Raw genomic sequence first — 20,064 nt, forward strand, 5'->3', positions numbered from 1 at the left:
ATTGATACAAGCAAAAAAAAAAGGATATCAAAAGATTTTAGCTTTGTATTGTTTTTATTTTTATTTTTTTATAGCTATTTCTTTTATAGCTTTGCTAATGTTAAGATAAAAACTTAATTAAACTCAAGAACAAAAGAAGAAATCAAATCCAACTCGACAACAATAATGTTCAAATAAACCCTTATTGCACTAAATAAAATAAGAATAATAACATTTGACAAATCAATCTCACAATAACTAGCCCAACTTGGTTTGGTTAGTTAAGAACAATTTTATAAAGTATTTTAAAAGGTTATATGTAATTATTAGTAAGTGTAAATGCATGTCATATTTGTAAAAAGTAAATTTTAAATTTAAATTTAGATTATGTGATATACATGTGAATCTATTTATGAGATAAAATTTCATTGACAGTGCATAAAAATTAATTCGTTACTATATACTGCTCTAATATTGCTTGTGACTCACAAGTTGTGAGTACTCTTTCCATCTGTATGATATGTCCCGTTTGTAAATGATCTCTTTACATCTTCTTTATTGTATTAATCATACAAATTATAACTCGGCTTGTAATTACTTGTAAAAAAAATATAATTTGTTGGTTATTTATCAGTAAAATATTATTATTTTTTGTTAAAGGAGACTCCAAGCGAAGAGTCAGAACCAAAAATCTAAAGGTGGAAAGGGTGCGAGAAGAGACGAAAATTTTTAAAAAAAAAGAAAGAAAGAAAGAAAGAAACGGTTGGCAAGTGATATAAAAGGCTTTTAAGGTAGCTTATCAGAAAAATCAATCCAAAAATGACAAAAGCAACGGAATACGCATCCCAGCTGAAGTTTTTAAAGGTCAAGTTATATTACGAGAAATCACTGCATCAAAATCCAGTCAGTGAGGGGATACCAGGAACTAGTTAGCATTTGGCAACCAATCTGCATATCACCGTGACTACAAAATAAAGTTCGTCTTCACAATTAGTAAAATACAGAATGCGTAGTTGTGACATGGTCCAAGCACTAGAAACTAGAAGGTCCCATACTAAGAGGTAATGCAGATTCTGATCAAAATGAAAACCCATCAAGTGGTGCAAATTTAGCTAGAATCTCAGCCTCTTGCTCAGCTGATCTCTTCTTTCTAAGCTCCCATTCTTGCTTTTCAGAATTGGCTGCCCGAACATCGTGGACAATCTTTTGGAGACACTCCATGACTTTTTTTTGACTGGAGGAGTATTGAACGATCTTTTTGTTGGTCAGCTTTAGATCTTGAGTGATATCTGCCCGACGTGATTGCAAAGCAGCAATTTGTTCATCAATTTCCATTTGAGCTGACAAGGCAGATGCTTCGTCAGCCTGACAAATTTCTAGTTGCTGCTTTGTTACGATGTATTCATTCCTGAGTGAAGCAACATTAGCCATCTTGGAATCAAGGTCAGCAAAGAACTTTTCAGCTTGTCCTGATAACTTCTTAGCATCTAGGAAGCTGTTGCTGGCCATTGGAATTTCTTCAATCAACTTTAGCATGGAAATTTCTCTAGGACTCACTGTTGGACCATTTTTGAGCTGAGATGCCAGGGCAATAAGTTCGGTAAGCTTGTTGGAGTCAGCTAAGCTGGCAAAACCCATGGCAAGAAGAGAAGAAAGTTTTGATCGGATTTGAGTCATGCCTTCTTTGTGCGAAGAAGCAGCAGGGTTAGAAATTTCAGCTCTAGTGATAGGCACAGAGAGGATTTCATCAAGGGAATTCAGGAAATGATCATAGTCCTCGGGAATCAATCCAGGCTGAGATTCATCAAGGGATTTCAAACCCTGTTGTTTGAGGTCAATCGCATAGTGGCATGCACTATCATGTGGAGACACACTAGCACGACTTTCAGAGACTCGGCTACGTCCTGAAATCTTGGTTGTTGGACCACTTGCAAGTGTTTGTTCTTCTACTGCAGGCACATCTACCATGACCTCTTTACCGCAATGAACTGCAGCTTCTTGTTTTTTATTAGAGACTTCAACACCTTTTACCAATTTACCCGCTTCTTTTTTCGAAGAGCTTGATTGGGGACTAGGACTGCATTTGCCTGCAAGAAAGAAAGATTATCCTGACAAGTCCATAAGCAAAACATCTTGCAGGAAGAAAGGGAATTTTAACTTTGTTGCAGAAAAGGACTTTGAGCAATAACTTGTACAACTTACAGAATTCCCGTAGATAGCTAATGAAGGTCACAAACCCGCAACACAAAGGTGTTACTACTGTTATGATGGCAGACAAATGTTTTATGAATTGCTTATAAATTTCCCTTGGTTCTGATGCTAATTTGACTTGCAGGGTTCAGAGATCATGGTGAAATAAAGTCTGATAGAATGAGGAATTGGATGGGTACATCATGATACAATCAATCAATTCCATACGTCTAACAAGGTGAAGTGCCGACATTTTTTGAAAGAGTGCTCACGCAGTCGTATATTTTCAAGAAGAATTTGGCAGAAGATAGGAGGTCCGAATCATGTATAAGTTTAAGCAGATATCCTTGAGGAGAAATGGGTACATAGTTTTGCATAGACAAGAAAAGGGTTTGAAGAGCAAAAGTCTAATAAATTAGACGACAGCAAATCAATTCAACTAAAGCAAACCTTTTAAGGTAGAAAGCATGTGCCGATCAGCTATGTTCAAAGGAAAGAAGTACAATGTTTAACAGAGCGTGATCATACAACCAAATGGAACAGAAGAAGAGGCCTCTAACAACAATGTAATAGTGTACAAAGATTTCAGGTTTCAGAAGCCAATTGATGTCTACTGAGACTATAATGAAATATACCCAACTTGTAACTTAAGAAAGACATAGAACCACCATCTTTTGGTAATGAACTGCTACAGATTAACCACAATAGGACCAAAACATACTACGTATAGTGGTTCAGAGCTAATAAAACCAAAGTCCAAGAAACTTTTATATACTCATCATCAACTGTCCTCAATCCATGAAGATTATATTGGAAAAAAATAAGAAACATAGAATGCAGTCCACAAAGCAATGTCAACACACAACGTTCAAAAAATCTCTGCACATTAACAATGGCAAATTGCTTACTTAGTTTTGAAGAATGAGCTTCTGCTGGAACATGCCAAGTGAATGATGCAAAAAATGCTTCACTGTCAGCTTCAGGGAATTGTGATTTAAGATAATGTAAAACAGATGTCTTGCTCTGGAATAGTAATTTTCTAGTAGGCTTGTCTTGGAGGTGCTGAGGAGCATACAAGAAATGATGAGAGTAGAATCCTTCAACACTAACTCTGCTTCCAACTCTCCAACCCCAGATATCACCAACATTTGGCCAATCAACTGGAGCATATGGCAAACCTTTGCCTGACGCTCTAGGTGGAACTGGACAAGCAAGAACTTCTGATTTTCTTTTCAAGGGTCTGCAGTCATGGCCTGCCTTGGAAACATCAGTCTTCATGTTTCCTCACCTTGCAAAAATCGAGCTCAATGGAATACGTCTAGAATTAATAACGGGATAGAATTAAGAAAAGTAAGCAGGTAGAAAAACGACTAGATCTTATTCCACATCTATTCTAGCTAATAAAAGTTCAACAAGTCTCCATTTGGCTGCAATTGCGATTTTCAAGCTCTTGCATTAGAATACGTCATGTTCCGTAGCACAATGTTTTTTCCAATGGATTCATGAGCTCAACTATGAGTCAGTCATGTTAATTGATTGATAGTTATGACTTGTAAATCAAATATTTTACGGGAAAAAACACATGAATTTAATGCCAAATATCCACATTTCTTGCATAAGTTTCAAATTCTAACTGAATTAAAAAATTTAGCTAACAAGCCTACTGTAGAGCATAACCGAAAAGCTAAACATTCTGTCCTAAACCAAGTGATACTTGTACGCTATACTATACCATACATCCCACAACCAATAATACTCAAATGGACAAAGATTCCGATAAGCATGCAACTACCTACATGTATTAGGAGCCACTGGAATACAAAGATTATACTGATCACCGAGTGACACTAGCACGCCTTTGTACAAAGCAGAGTCCCTACAACAAAGATGGTGCAAAAACTAAACACTTCAGTCAAAGTGGATGCAAAAAGGGGCTTCTTACAACATATTTGCAGAATGAGAAGTGAAAACTCCAGATCCGATCATCTTTGGTTGCTGAAGTAGCAAACCAAATGGATCGACTTAAGCATGAAAAAAAAAAACCCAACAAAAAAGTAACTAGAAAAGAAGCTAAAACAGAGATGAGAATGTTGAGATGAAAAATATTACCCCAAATACAACTGATTTTTTCATTAACAACATGCATCTATCTATAATTTCTTGTAAAACAATCCCACCACTCAAAAGAAACGGTTTGATTATGTCTCTCAATCCTCAACCCAAGCAATCCCCCCAAACCATATGTATATCCACATATAAAACCAAAATAAGGGACGTCGTTAAAATGCAAGAATTCTAACAGAAAATCAAGAAAATTGCATTCAATTTAAGAACATTGGCATGTCACACTGATCAAGCGAAGAAATGTGAACAAAGATCAAAATAATACTCACGGCAGAACACCTTCAAGTGAGTGTCTGATCAGAGAGAGAATTGACAAAGATAGGAGAAAATTGATTCAGGTCCAAATGTTAAGGGGTATTTGAAAGTAGCTTCTGATGGTTACTACTTGCTAGTTTGCAACTTACGGGACCTTTAAGCTCAGCTATGCTTTGTTATTGCATGTCAGTGTTGGGCTCACTTCACTTATTTCACAAATTTATTCCCATAATTTTTTGTTGACTGACAACTCTATGTACTATCTCAGTACGGGTAGAGTGTCGAGGGAGTGTTTGGATAGCACAAATATCCCAAATCATAATATTTTACTTACATCATAAATACATTTTTCAATCCACTATTTTACATTCTTAATCAGCTTTTTATCTCAGATACGTCACATCACAAAAAGTGCTACAGTAACTATTCCAAATAATATTTCAAATAATACCCTATCCAACCAAACCAGTTTCAAAAGACAAATCTTGAAAATTAGTTTGTCCAGATATATATTTCAAAAAAGGGACTGTCCGGCAGATCACCTACAAGTGAGTGTATCAGAGAGATAATTGACAAAGATAAGAGAAAATTGGTAAAATGGTTCAGCTCCAAATGGGCTAATTACTTAGAATATTAATAAAAAAGAAAAAAGAAAAATCGGATACTTTATTATTGTGATAGGAGTGTGATATCAATTCATTATCAGCCATGCGCCTGACACCAAAAAAAAAGATGCCAGGCTGCGGGGCTAACAGGGCCGGCAGCCAGTCAAAGAAACAAAAATGGAAAAGGCTCTCAGGAAACGTGTGTTTAGGAGCAGACTCTAGTTGGTGAAAATTTACTCTAGTAGCTAGCTAGCTAGTAGTAGTGGTATCTGGCGTGTGAAGAAATTTACCAGCTAAAACAAGCCATCCATTTTCAGCTAAGCAGCTAATTATCATTTATGATTTATCACTCCCTGACTGCCTTCTTCTGCTTCTGCTTGCTGCCTTCTCAGTTCTGACTTATCCCGTGCAGATACACCAGAGCCTCACAATCATTTTGCTTTGCTACAAAATATAACACAATAAGTATATAGTAGTAGTAATTAATATACTTAGAAATATTACATTATAATTAAGTTCTTAATATATAGCCAGAAGGAAAAAAAAAGAAAGAAAAAGAGAGCACTTAATTAGATAGCCAAAAAGTTCAGTCCGACATGTTAATTCAGATGGATGTTTCAGTTTAATCAAGGTTAGGGGTGAAATTCATGAAGTTTTCTTTGAGTAAACTGATTTCAATCTCCTGCCCACTATTATGCAGTATAAATTAGAACCCACATGAGTCCCATGATTGTCAAAGTTGGTTGTAAAAAGAGGGTAATTTGATCGCATTAATCTTGAATCTATAAGAACCATGAACGGAATAATGAGACATATCATGAAGCTTATCTACCGTACAACCAATTCAATTACTGGTGTGTGTGTGTATATATATCACTTGCAAATTACAAATCAACTTCAAGCTGTCTAGGAAATGAAAAGCCAGCTGGAAAATTTTTCACAAGAATGAATAATGCCGAGAACATGCTGCATGCATGCTTGTTTTTATTGTAGTCATGCCAAGGGGGTGGGGGCACGGGCCCCACTGTCCCTCCTTAAATTCCTATAACAGTTATATAATTTTGACGCCACTGGCCATTTGGTCCAGTGGTCATCACCACATAAGGTGATGCTGGAGGTCAGGGGATCAATCCCTGCCTCCCACAAATTTGCCACAATTTGTGGCGGTCTTAATTGACCTTCATCGATGGAGTCTGTACTCACATCGAACCCCCTCCCCTTCCCCTTAGACTAGGCTAGATTAGGTTATAGGACATCTATCGTTTCGACAAAAAAAAAATAATATAATTTTGACATAATTGTAAATGTGTCTCCAGAGATTTTTTAGAAAAAATATAAAAGAATAGGTCACAAAATTTATATTATTCACTTTCCTCCTCTGGTCTCCCATTTTTTCCCCAATAGGGCCAAGTACCAATCATATCAGTTTTTCTTTTTGGTCCCCACTCCCCAAGTTCCCTTTCCTCCTCTGGTCCCCATTTTTCCTTCTCAACTGACGACCCCTCTTTCTTCCTCCATTTGTACTTGTTGGTGAATTTTTTTTTTTGCTTAAAAAACATGTCGTCCAAATAAAGTTGCATTTTAGGCCGAAAAAAAAAAACTCACGATTAATTTGAATCTTCCCTAGCTAGCTCAATTTAGACTGCCTTATCTCTTATGGTTGCACCTGCAACAATTAAGGGTGAATTTAGGACACTCTCAAACATGAAACATGAGCATATTTTGTTTCCTTAGAGTGTTTAAACAAAAAAAAAATGAAAAAGTTGCTGTACCTTTTTTACAATTTAATTAGAAATGCAAAAAAAAAAGGGTAAGAAATTGTGTTCAAAGAAACTCAAAAAATTTTTGTTTCGAAATAATCTCTATCCAAGCACATAAATCATCAAAAACCACTTACATTTGATACTTTTGGGTGTGCAACAAATGCATTATTCATTTCTTAACATTACTTTGTTTGATTTGGATTTAGCATGTTGTGAATTGTTATCGTACAGTTTATTTATTAGTTATGAACAAAAAGCTCAAATGCTTTATGAGAAGTAACTTGTCCCCCCATAGGAAACTACTCGGATATGGTACTCCTATGGCCATCATAATTCTCGTCCTACGGTTTTAATTTGGCTTCCGGTTCTCTGATCTCTCCGCTGAGAATGGCCCTAAGTGGAAAAGTAAAAACTACAAGTCCATACTTTTTTATTTTTGTCAATATGATAGACTATTCTACATTAGGAGGAGGCAAAGGACCTGAAAAGATCCAAGAATAATTCAGAGAGAATTGAACTACCACCGGACTAAATGAATACACTACACACCCGTCTGAATTTATTAAGCAAAGCTACTTAACGTGACAATACCATTGCCTCCCATCCCATCAAATTTTAATATTTTGACGGTGACCACCAGCCAAAGACATGTGGTTTCTACAAGTCCATACACATCACTCCTTTTGCGTGTAAATACAAGCAACAAACCCCCAAAAGGTGTTTTGACAAAAAAAAAAAAAAAAAGAAACAAATGATGGAAATTAACTCAAATTAGTTACGTGTCAATTCCGAAACTACATGCTATATTCGATTAAAAAACCGTGCTTTCGCCACAAATATATTGGTTGATACACTACATTTGGAATTTAGTTATGGACAATAGTTTGTGATGAATCTTTCGTATAAAATGGACTTCTAAATATACTTAGATTTGCCATTTGCAATCTAGATTTCTTTTGATTCATCAACTTTCCAACTGAAGCCAATCTCTTTTCACATGTCGCTTAAGATATGACACTGATTGAGTTTACCATCCTAATTCTCGCTCTAGTCAAACTAGGGATATAAGATTTTAGATCACTTCTAAATTTGAATGTGCATTTAGCTAGTAGTGGACTTTATGACGACAACTGATAAAATCTTGAACTACGTAATTTACTCATTTAATAATGAAAGTTTTTGGATTCATACATTAGATTTTCCTAATGAGTGTGCTATAGTTATAGTTTTAACGTGCAAATAACATTTTTTTTTTATTGCATTTAGTTACTTTCCTCATCTAACTTTCTCTCCTCCAATGAGATTTTTCTATTGACAAGCCTTGGGTAGTGCACTTAATGTACATGTAATTTGCCATATAAAATGCACGTACTCAAATATTATTGTGTACAATGTAATTGTATATGCACGTACTCATATAAAATGCACGTACTCAAATATTAAGATTGAATGGATTGTTAGTAATTAATCTAAATTAATGTTATCTCTCAAATTTTATATGCTACGTCTGGAAACAGACGGAAGTCACTTCTACAGCCTGTAGTAGTATCATATTCTTTGATATTGATTGTTGATGTTGAATTACGGAGCTAAATGCTACATCTGAATTACATTGAACGTGTTATTTGTCTTAGAATGTTAATTGCTATGTATCATGTTTCATGGTTGAATTGTGATTGCTATGATCCTTTTGGATGGATGGGTTTACTTGAAACCTCATCGGGCATAAACTAATCACTTTAATTTGTTTTCCTTAACGGGGTTGGAACGTGGAACTTGGGAATAGTGAGTTCGAGAATTGAAATCCTTGCTTTAAATAAATTGCCATCCTTATCTCAGACTTATTGTTTTGAGGATTATATATACATGTATTTTATAATATAATCGAGATACTTCTTGTTTTGGTTGGGAACGTAAGATTGAATGGATTGTTAGTAATTAATCTAAATTAATGTTATCTCTCAAAATTAATATGAGTAAATGAGTTCTGACGCGATTCAGACAGACGACCCACTAAACCCTATTGAACGCCACAGAGGGAGATGCGATCGTTAGAGTGATAGTGACAAGGGTCAAATCTATCCAAACTTTTATACATGAAGAAAAAAAAAAAAAACTGTTCTCATGAAAATACTCTTGATTCCACCAAGTCCGTCTGGCAATTCACACAGACAGCGGTCATCTTTTAATTAATTCATCTGACACAAGGTGCAGCGGTCCGCTGTGAGCCAGCTGATGCTTGTTGTGGTGGACAATGGAGTACCAGGAATTTGTCACTTAGTATTAAGCATGTCAAGAATTGTGCAAACATTCCATCCAAAAAAAAAAAAGAAAAAAAGGAATTGCACGAAACATTAATTACCATTTGTTTTGATACCAGTGACCCAACACTCTCGCTCTTTACTACAGTACTATTTATTGACCGTGGACAACAAGAAAAGGTTAAGGATGGAGGATAATTACGTTGTCCTTGTGATTACACCACTTTAATGGATGGGACGGTTTAGGCTTAAGCTACTAAGCTAAATTTCCTATTATTAAACTTTCGAAGTGAAAGTTTTTTCATACAAGCCTGTTAATATGAAAGTGGAGTAATTTTGAAAAGTTATTTTATTTAAATTGTTTGTTGATATTGAAATAAAGTACTTGAGAATTTCTCGTGTATCAAAGTTTCAATTTGTAACGAGACTTTCTTTTTCTAACATTAGCTAGCATTGAAACGGTACAAAACAAAATGGGTAATCTCACACGAAAATTCAATTCTCCATTTCAATTTATGAGAAATTCCGAAATTGGATAAATTCTATTTGAGAAGAATCAAATGGCAAATATTCCTAATTTCACGAAAAATGTGCATATAAATTCTTATTGAAAAGTATCAAATCAAATGCTATAAGATATATAAGTTCTAACTTCAATTAATCCAACTTCGATTAATGCGTGTTTGCCCATAAATTAAATGTTTGAAAGTAAAATACCCGTAAAGAGCCGGTACTTTAAATGAGTAATGCGTGTTTGCCCATAAATTATACTCCTTAAAGTTTATTAATTGTTAATTAATTTATAATACTTTGTCATTCATTGGACATGTAACACAAAGGGCAAATCTGGTACAAAATTCTAATTTCACTCCCTAAAATAATATTTTAATCGTTTGGACTAAATTTGCAAAAGATTAGTAACTTCAAGGGAGGTTAGTGTAATTTTTCAAACTACAGGATAGGTCAGTGCAAATGCTAGAAACCTCAAGGGAGGTTTCTGCAATTATCCCTTTTATTTACCACAGCCAGGACTCTTGACTCTTGAGTCATGTGAGGATTTTGCTTTGGCTGGGGCTTGGTACGAGGACACTGGCATGGTGCAACTGTGCAAGGAATCCGTAGGCTGCTGTGTGATTGTGTGTGTCCTTCATTTTGATGGGACATTAATGAGACAGCTACTTTTGTGGGGTGGCAAGCAACCGAAAGAGTGCTAGTAGCTCTTGATTTGGTCTTCCTTTTTTTTTTTTTTTATATTGGATTTTTACTGTATACCAAAACCACAGAATAGTAATTTGTAGGAAATTCGTAGCTGTTGGTCTGGTCTTTTCTTTTTTTTTAAAAAAAATATATATTAAGTCGGTTAGGCATTCCAGTCCAAAACTCCAAATTGGTTTTGTGGTAAATTCTGTAGTGTATTCATCTAATCCAAAGACAGGTGTGAAAAGGTAAAAAATATGGCAAAGAAGCAGGCACGTGGAAAGGTAAAAAATATGGCACAGAAACTGACATGTACGGATGATGAAAGGAATATGTTTACAAAAGCAAGTGGTGACCTATAACAGGCACGGGCCGGTTTGGAAATGTTGCGTATGACAGAAGCTGAAAATTTATTGGGGTGTCACGGAATTAACATATATATAATGGGTTTAGAAATAAAACACCGAAGAGGAAGCGTAAGCAGTACTAAACACATCCATGCTTGGTTTTGAAACAACATATGGACATTATTGAATAACGAGTTGAGAGCCTTTAAAAAGTGAAACTTAAGAAAATAAATGTTTGAAATATTAAGTTTTTTAATTATGTAATCTATTTTGATTATCGTTGTTCTAATATATAGTCATTTGGAGGATTTCTAGAGCTGAAGTACTAAATTCTTTTTGGACTTTTAATAAATTTGAGTTATTTTTCTTTTGGTTTCACACTTTTCTAACAACTTTTATCTAACCTACTAAATTTGAATTATTGAAATTGATTTTAATTGTTATATTAGTAAAATATTAACATTTGTGGAAACTGGGTTCATGGGAAGACAGATTGTTGCCTGTTTCATATTTAATTGAATACAAATATCTCTACTTTACATAAAGCGTCCAAGACTGAGGAATAGTGGATTCCAATTGATTCTCCCGATTATGGGTATTACATCAACAAAATACTATCTATTTATGGGCATTTTACTCTGAATAATTACAATTATGTAAAATAAATAAATGTTTATAACTAAAATTGAAAAACTGTTACACTAATATTTTTGTGAAAGGTAAACTGATTGTCCTGTATTTAGCATAAACTGATTTTGAAAGTAAAAAACAAATTGCCCATAACATACTTGCTCTTTATAATTTTTTTTGCATTATATCAACAAAATACTAGCTATTTATGGACATTTTACTCTGAATCATTATATTTATGTAAAATACATAAATGTTTGTAACTAAAATTGAAAAAGTGTTACACTAATATTTTTACAAAAAGGAAACTAGTAAATTTTGTATTTAACAATTTTTAAATATGTGAAAGTAAAAACGTTTTTGCCCATAACATACCAGCTCTTTATGAGTTTTTTGCATTACATCAAAAAAATACTAACTATTTATGGATATTTTACTCTGAATCATTATATTTATATAAAATACATAAATGTTTGTAACTAAAATTGAAAAAGTGTTACACTAATATTTTTACAAAAAGGAAACTAGTAAATTTTGTATTTAACAATTTTTAAATATGTTAAAGTAAAAAAGTTTTTGCCCATAACATACCAACTCTTTATGAGTTTTTTGCATTACATCAACAAAATACTAACTATTTATGGGTATTTTACTCTGAATCATTATATTTATATAAAATACATAAAATGTTTGTAACTAAAATTGAAAAAGTATTATACTTATATTTTTACGAAAGGGAAACTGGTAGATTTTGTATTTAACAAAATTTAAATATGTGAAAGTAAAAAAGATTGCGCCCATAACATACCAGCTCTTTATGGATTTTTTGCATTAAATTAACAAAATACTAGCTATTTATGGGCATTTTATTCTGAATCACTACATTTTTGTAAAATAAATAAATGTTTGTAACTAAAATTGAAAAGGTGTTATACTTATATTTTTACGAAAGAGAAACTGGTAAAATTTGTATTTAACATAAATTAAATATGTTAAAACAACATTAAAGGTGATTTTATTAGTTATTTAATTTGTTGGTAAGAAACAAGGTTTTTTTTTTTTGCAAAATTTGTTCATTAGATTTTTTCAAATAATTAGGATATAAAGGTAAATTTTCACAATCTTTTATTAGCAATAGACCCCAATTTCTTCCTAAGCAGTGACGAAATCAAGATTTTTTCCTTGGAGGGGGGGCCAAAATGATTGACAAATAAAATTATTTTAATATGTTATATTCAAAATAATTTTCATCTATTTAAATATATGGCATCCTAAAATATCAAATATTAACTTTAATTATAAAGGTATGTCTATTTAATAAATATATAATATAGTCATAACAAAAATTAAGACAAGAAATAACATTTGATTAAATATTTTATAGGAAAAAATGCACTTTTCATCCTCAAAGTTTAGGTGGTTGGCCAATTTCATCCTCAAAGTTTCACCCCAAACATATTGCATCCTCAAAGTTTCTTAATTTTGGCCAATTAAGGACAATTGACGGGAAATGAAGAATTGATCGTTAGAACTAACGATTTTACCCAACAAAAAATGGGTAAAATTGAATAGAGCCATTTTTAACGGAACAATTGCAACGGACAAAAAGCTCAATTCTTTTCCTTCTTCGCTCTGCCTTTCTGCAACTCCAAAATGTTTTTGCCAATTTCTGGAGTTTTAACGACCGTTATACAACTTTCAAAACAAATAAATTCATTCTAAATTTTTATTTGGGATTATTTCATAAACCAAATCGTGGTCACTTTCCGTAAAGTATCACTTTCCCATAAAAGACTAGCTCTTTATGGCTTTTCTCCATTATAAGAACAGAGTACTTATTTTTTCATAATTAAATTTATTTATCGAATAATAAAAATAAATTCATTTTCTAATAAAAGACTAGCTCTTTATGGCTTTCCTCCATTATAAGAACAGAGTACCCATTTACTCATAAATAAATTTATTTATCAAATAAAATAAAAATAAATCTATTTTTCAATAAAAGACCAACTTTTTTATAGCTTTCCTCCATTATAAGAATAGAGTACCCATTTTTTCATAAATAAATTTATTTATCGGATAAAATAAAAATAAACCCGTTTTTTAATAAAAGATCAGCTCTTTATGACTTTTCTCCATTTTAAGAACAGAGTACCCATTTTTTCTCAGACAAATTTATTTATCAGATAAAATAAAAATAAACCCATTTTTTCAATAAAACATCAGCTCTTTATGACTTTCCTCTATTATAAGAATAGAGTACTCATTTTGAAGGCAAAAAGGAATTTGTTTATCGGATAAAATAAAAATAAACTCATTAATGTCAATATCGAGATATAGCAAAATGCTGGCCCACCTCTCAATGTGATTTTCAATGGGACTAGGAGGCATAAACCATGCTACGCACGGTGGGAAAAAGGATGGAGATGCCCAATTTAACAAAATAATTTATACTAATTCAAAATGGATAATTAATGAAATTTGTTTTTCTTGATGGAATTAGTTACAACTAAACCAAAAAAAAATATTAAACCAAAATTAGAGTAACCTTTCATTTAAGTATGTAATCATATAAAAAATAGTAAGTGTCATTCTCATTAAAGAATCAAAATATTATAAGACTCCATCTAAGTTGTCATCTGCCCTTGCTATTTCAAAGTTAGGTTGCATTATGATTTGATTTAATTACGAGTTCAATTAATTTCCTAATAATGTAGCTACTTAAAACTTATAAGCATCATTAGCGATTATATTTTACTATCTTTCCATGCTCTCATATCATTCCCAAAATTAGAAAAAAAAAAGGAAAAGTTAAAGAGGAGAGTTGATAGAGCTATGAGCAGGAAAATGCAAAATAGTAAGGGCCAAAGTGAGTAAGAAAATAAATGAAACTGACTCTATATTATTGATAGAAACAAAATACTTCATCCCATTTGACCTTAAACAAAGGTATAACAACCGTATAATCAATGTTTCAATTCATATCAACCTACAATAAGTTTCCTCACTTATCAACCTACAAATTGCATACAACAAATCTTAAACCTGAATAACATCCACCATACTCATGGTTAACTAAGTACTATGGCTGATATCAAAGCACGTACATAAATAAGATAATATCACATTTGTGAAACACTATAGCTGGGCCTTGCTTAAAAGAAGTAATAACAACCAGGAATTGCCGAGAATCCAGCCAAGCAAACTTATTGAAATGTTTGACAGCAATTTAAGAGCCGTCATCTTCAAGCTGCCCTTTGTAGACAAACATCGGGAGCTTTATCTCCATGTTCTGATACAATGTATTCAACTGAGAATCCTGTAGTCGCCACCTTCAGCTCATGTAAACTGCATTCTTTAAATGATGGCAGTTTCATAGTCTCATTTTCTTCACATTGCTCTAAAACCCCAGAAGAAAAAAATCAGAAAAGGGAAACAAATATTACATTTTTATACATTTAACAGAGTTTTAAGAATTACCAAAATCAGAGGAATAAGCAATGTTGGATTTGAGGTTAGAAGGCCACCAGCAAAAGTCTAATTTAGAGCAGTGAGCTCCCACTGGAATGAAGACGAATAATACTGAAAAATGAATCTGGCAATCAGGTCAAGAAAACAGACATAAAGAAATATCACAAATGGATAGAACTAAATCATAGGGACATAAAATGTAACACAAAAATTTTCACGGAGCAAGTCAATTCAAGAACCATTGCAGCAAAAAACTTGTAAAAAAAATGTGCAAAGAAGTCACATACGATCAAAACACAAGGACAAAACACGAGAAGCAAAGGACAGGGTTAATCCAAAAAAAAAAGCAAAAAATATTATGCTTCTGCAGAAATCTTGCAGAGGCTATTTCAGAACTTCAAGGAACAAGCAAGGAAAGAGCAGAAAATCATCACCTATTCCATTCCGCCAGATTGTGTGCCCATATGTCTTTTTCACAAGTAAGTTGAGCAAGTTCTTTCTGTTGAGTAAAAGTAAGGTAAATAAATTACACGGACAATCTGTTCCACAATCAAAATAGGCAAACTACAGCTAAATGGTCATTCATAGCCACATAACCTTTGAAATCCTTATTGAATCCTTATTGAATTGTATGTGCATAAATTACAAGTAAATCATGACGAATTCATGCTTGAAATCATGAACCATCACCACAGAAAGTAAAAATAATAATGAAGCAAAAACCTGAGAATAAAAACGTATTTGAAGGAAAGCATGGGAAAAATATATTTCAGAGAAAATACTAATTCGGCAACTTCTAAGGTAGAGATGATACTAGAAAGAGGCATGTCACATCAGGAAATGCACATTTTACATGGCCACAGATGCAGCTTCTCCAACCCAATAAGCCGTAACAATCGTAAACCTGATTCCAGTTGGTCTAATAAAATCAGGAGCACGTATAACATAGCACAACAATTCCTTTCCATCAAGAGCATCAGCAACCCGAAGGTTTAGGCTAACGCCCTGCTACACTGACAAAGTATAGCCCAAATGTGTAACAGAATTGAAAAGTTGATAATGCAACAGTAAGTATCCAAATTCGGTTTTAAAAAAAATTTATGCTGGCAACAGATAAGGCAATTAGGTGCGGTGGCTTAACTACAAAAGGCAATTAATATATAATTTTTAGAGTCAAAACAAAAAAATAATACATAACCTCACACCGATCCCAAGAAGCAAAGCTCTAACTGAAGCGGTACGTATAAATAGCAACATAGCAACTCTAGGCTAAAAGCACAGAGCAAAACAGCAACACAGCACAAAACAGCTTCAATATCTCGAGGCAGACGCCATAGGGTTTTTTTAAGAACCACAGAAGCAAAGCAAGCATAAAGAGATGCTTAACGCATAATAAGTTCAAAAAGTTACAACTTACTATGCAATAAAGGAAGGCAATATTTACCTCAGCTCTATATCTCAAGCCCTCCACAGCATTCTTAGTGAGCAATGGAAATGGAGCTATAAAATTGGAGTCCACGTTATCACTTTCACCGATGAAGGATTTAATACCTTCAAACATGTCATTCTGCTCAGAGGACACCTACTCAAGATCAAGTAAGAGGGCGATAAGAAACATATAAGAAAATGATCAAAATAATTTTAAATGCATTACCATAATCACTTTAATCATATTAGGGGAGACATTATTCATGTGCTAACATATATTAGGAATTCTGATATAAAAAAGAACAGCAAAAAATAGGGGCAAAACCTATAGCACAATCTAATATTTGAAATAAAAAACAAAAGGCGTATTTCAATATGCAATAAACACAAAGAAAAAACTGAAAACCAAAACCATGATTACGAAGGATGACAGAACTTCTACAACATGGATATATATGAGCCAATAATTTACCGAAGATTCTAGTCAATATTCAAGCAATCCTACTGTTCATCAATTCTGCTTGCAAAAAAATGAAGATCAACCAAATTCAATCTGGAAGTCAGGGTATAAATTCAGTTACAAAGTAATTCCAATTTAGTCTTTAGAAAATTACCAGAGAGACAGATGCACCAGTGTTATACGCTCTTCCAGTACGACCAATTCGATGTACATATCCCGCAGCACTTTGAAGCATCTCAAAATTTATGACCTGCAAGAAAGAAAAGAATCAATACAAGTCAATTATCAAACTGACAACCTCATCAGCCACAGACACGTAGATGATACGCAAAGCAATTCCTGTATGGAAGAAAGCTCAAGGATAAGATAAACAACATACATGGAAAAGCTCAAAATTTTCACTCAATATAGTAACATACTAATTACTAATCGTGCAACCATCCACTTTGATTGTAATAAGAAGATTAAGTAGATATATGTTGTTTGAGTATCTCCAAATATATAATAACCTATGCATAATGATACCTGCGCTTATCGAAAAAATTACACAGCAAAGTAAAGATATTGTAACAAAGAATAAGATACTGCAAGACGACGGCTAGAATGTGGTGCAAAAAATTAAAAAAAAAAAATCAAGTGTCAAGAAAAAATGTATTTTAGAAAAGCAGCCAACCGTGTGAACATTACAACACCAAACTCTGCATCAAAGGCTAAGCCCCAAAACAGCACAAATGCAGCCTAAGCGTTACAGACGCGCAAGAGTCCAGAGCATCAAATAGCAGATGCGAACAAGGGAGAGAGAGACAAAGAAAAGCCTTTAAAAGATAATAAGAGTCCCATTTTTTTGGACACCGAAGGCATAGAGTTTTCCAATAACACAGGCGAAACAGCAGATTAATTGACAACATTCTAGATTAGAATCAAAGCCAATTTTAATTTGATATGAAGTGGGAATACCTGCTCCTAGGATTTTCTACCTTTTTTATTTTGAACTATATTTCTCTTTTAAATAATGATAAAATTTGGGTAATCATTTGCAACCCCAAAAAAAATGGCGTGATTTATTAGCTCAATGGATCCACCAACTCTATAAGCAGTCATACGAAAATCTTCTCTTCCATTAAGTTCGTAAATAACAAAATTACCTCGGTTTCGACGCACAAACTCCTAACCTCTTGTAATTAATCACATTGCTAACCATAGCCATTTTTCTTTCAAACAAAATTCATCAGAATTCTGAAGTCATTTTAACACCGTTTTTTGAAGTTAAGAATTATCTCAACCCAAAAAAACAAAAAGAAAAAACTTTGGACCATTTTTTTATATTCTTTTTCATTAAGGTCACGTATTAGTAATAGAATTGTAATAACGTGAGCATAATAAAAGAACAAAATCAAAATTATAAGTCAAGAGCAGCTGAAAACAGTAAATTCAATCCCAAAAATAATAATAGTATACATTCCATATGACCAAATTAAAATTAAAATGACAGACTTTAGCTGCAGAAAATAACTATATAAACTAAAATCAAGTAAAAGTAATCAATCCCCACAAAATTTTTACCAAAAAAATAAAGGAAATACAGGCCAGACTATAAAGACAACCGGATTTCATCACTTATCAGGAAGTTTCATCACCCCATCAAGAACGTCGCCTATGGTTGGCACAGAACCGGCTGCACTGACCCAACATCAATTCATTCCAGTATCATGTTTCTGTGGCTCAGGCCAGCATTGGATTTTATCTCCACTGGGAAAATTAAAAATCCAATCTCCAATCGTCACGTTTTAAACCATATTTGATCTTAAATTAATCAGGAAAACAGTAGTATTGGTTGAACATGCTAACAACCTCGGCTACTCCATGGAACACTTGCTATTATCCCATCCCTAAACGTTTCTACCTTCAAAATCTCCATTTTTCGAGCAATGCTTATTCCCTCTATTCCCCAGAAACGTTATTCACCAGGACCCCTCTGACACTTACAGCAACAAATAGTTGCAGCAAAGAACAGGAAAGGAGAAAAAGCCCAAAAAACCCCCAGTACCCATGTCAGAAAAAAACTCATTTTCACAAAGTTGTTACTCTTCCATTGAAACTCAGAGAACCCAGAAAAGAGAATATCTAGAAACAGCATATAGTGATTTAGAGATCCACTCGGGTATTTTTACAAACATGTGGTGGGTAGATTTGAAAGCTGCATTAGGGCAGAGAATTAACATGGAGGGTATTGCTTCTTCTGTTGGGATTGTGGCTAAAGATAAGCATTTGAAGAAGAAGAAGAAGAAAACTTAGAGCTATAAGTAGTAATTGGAGAAGTAAAACGGTTCAAGTGGTCGGGTTGGTTATAAGAATCGGACCTTTTCTTGGGCAGCGAGGGTGAGTTTGTCGGAAGCGTCAGAAAGGGAGGCATCGAGGGACTGAAGGTCGGCGATGATGGCGTCCTTCTCGGTGAGCTTGTGACGGAGAATAGACGCCTCTGGTTCGAGGAAAAATAGCAACTCTAGGCTAAAAAATGCAGAGAGAGGCACAACGAAGCACGATCCAAACGGCGGAGGAGGAGGTGATCCAAACGGGTGGCAAGATCGAACCTTTCCCGAGAGCAAAACAAGAGCCAGTTGAAAAAAGAAATAAAGAAAAAAAAAATACAGGGGAAGCTAACAGAGAAGACCGCACCTCAACATAAAGGAAGAACAATGAAACTTACAACGGAGGAGGAGGAGGAAAATCGAACGCACCGCAGCTGATCTGGACGACTGAGACCCAGTGAAACGCGAGGGACAGAGGTTCGATGGTCCTTGCGCGTCTGGAGAAGGGGAACAAAGAACAAAAACATCAGTTCCAGGCTAAAGATTCACGCAGAAAGCTAATGGGAAAAATTGCACCTCACCGGAAAAGAAGAAAAGAAAGAAGAAGAAAACTCACAACGGAGGAAGAGGAGGAGAGCCAAATGCCTGGAACACAGCAACCCAAAGAACGCGAGAGACCGAGGCTCGCTGATACCTGCGTGGTTAGAAGATAACCGGTTAGCTCAACAGGCTCTCGTACCAAGGCTCAGAATAGTCGGATAAGCAACAGAGCAACATTGCCCAAAGAAAGAGAGAGAGAGAAGACAGTGGGAAGAAGAGGCAGACAACGCAGCAGAAGGCACATGGGGTTTCGGCAGAGGAGAAGAGGCGCGCAATGCGCGAAGAAAACAACGTCTCAATCACATGCGCGGCACGTGAGAGGACGACGAAAAACTCCAGGTCATCAGAGCTCTTCGCTCTTTATCTACTTATGTTGATAAGATTTGCACAGTACATATAGCAAATTGTCATAGCCCCTGTTCCTTCACATGTGTGTAAAGGCGGT

At 34.3% G+C, this 20,064-nt stretch overlaps 1 protein-coding gene across 3 annotated transcripts; it reads right to left on the reverse strand.

Moving 5' to 3' along the window:
- Nucleotides 1-868: 868 nt before the first annotated feature.
- Nucleotides 869-4,750, reverse strand: LOC140012563 (uncharacterized). Of its 3 annotated transcripts, none has more exons than XM_072060738.1 (4): nt 4,563-4,750; nt 3,966-4,045; nt 3,078-3,457; nt 869-2,066 (listed from the first exon to the last, which is right to left on the reverse strand). In XM_072060738.1, the coding sequence occupies exons 3-4, from the start codon at nt 3,445-3,447 to the stop codon at nt 1,057-1,059; spliced, it is 1,380 nt and encodes a 459-aa protein (XP_071916839.1). In that variant the 5' UTR covers nt 3,448-3,457; nt 3,966-4,045; nt 4,563-4,750; the 3' UTR covers nt 869-1,056. The 3 variants fall into 3 exon arrangements, with proteins under 3 accessions (XP_071916839.1, XP_071916836.1, XP_071916838.1); XM_072060735.1 differs by having other exon boundaries at nt 3,078-3,487; XM_072060737.1 differs by having other exon boundaries at nt 3,078-3,487; nt 3,962-4,045.
- Nucleotides 4,751-20,064: the final 15,314 nt, after the last annotated feature.

Source organism: Coffea arabica, chromosome 8e, assembly GCF_036785885.1.
Source record: "Coffea arabica cultivar ET-39 chromosome 8e, Coffea Arabica ET-39 HiFi, whole genome shotgun sequence".
Lineage (NCBI taxonomy): Eukaryota > Viridiplantae > Streptophyta > Magnoliopsida > Gentianales > Rubiaceae > Coffea > Coffea arabica.

Excerpts from the sequence above, each read along its gene's own strand:
- LOC140012563 (XM_072060738.1), bottom strand. The coding sequence starts at position 3,447 with ATGAAGACTGATGTTTCCAAGGCAGGCCATGACTGCAGACCCTTGAAA. Across the intron at positions 2,067-3,077 it reads AGCTCATTCTTCAAAACTAA|GCAAATGCAGTCCTAGTCCC; the intron begins GTAAGCAATTTG and ends TCTTTCTTGCAG.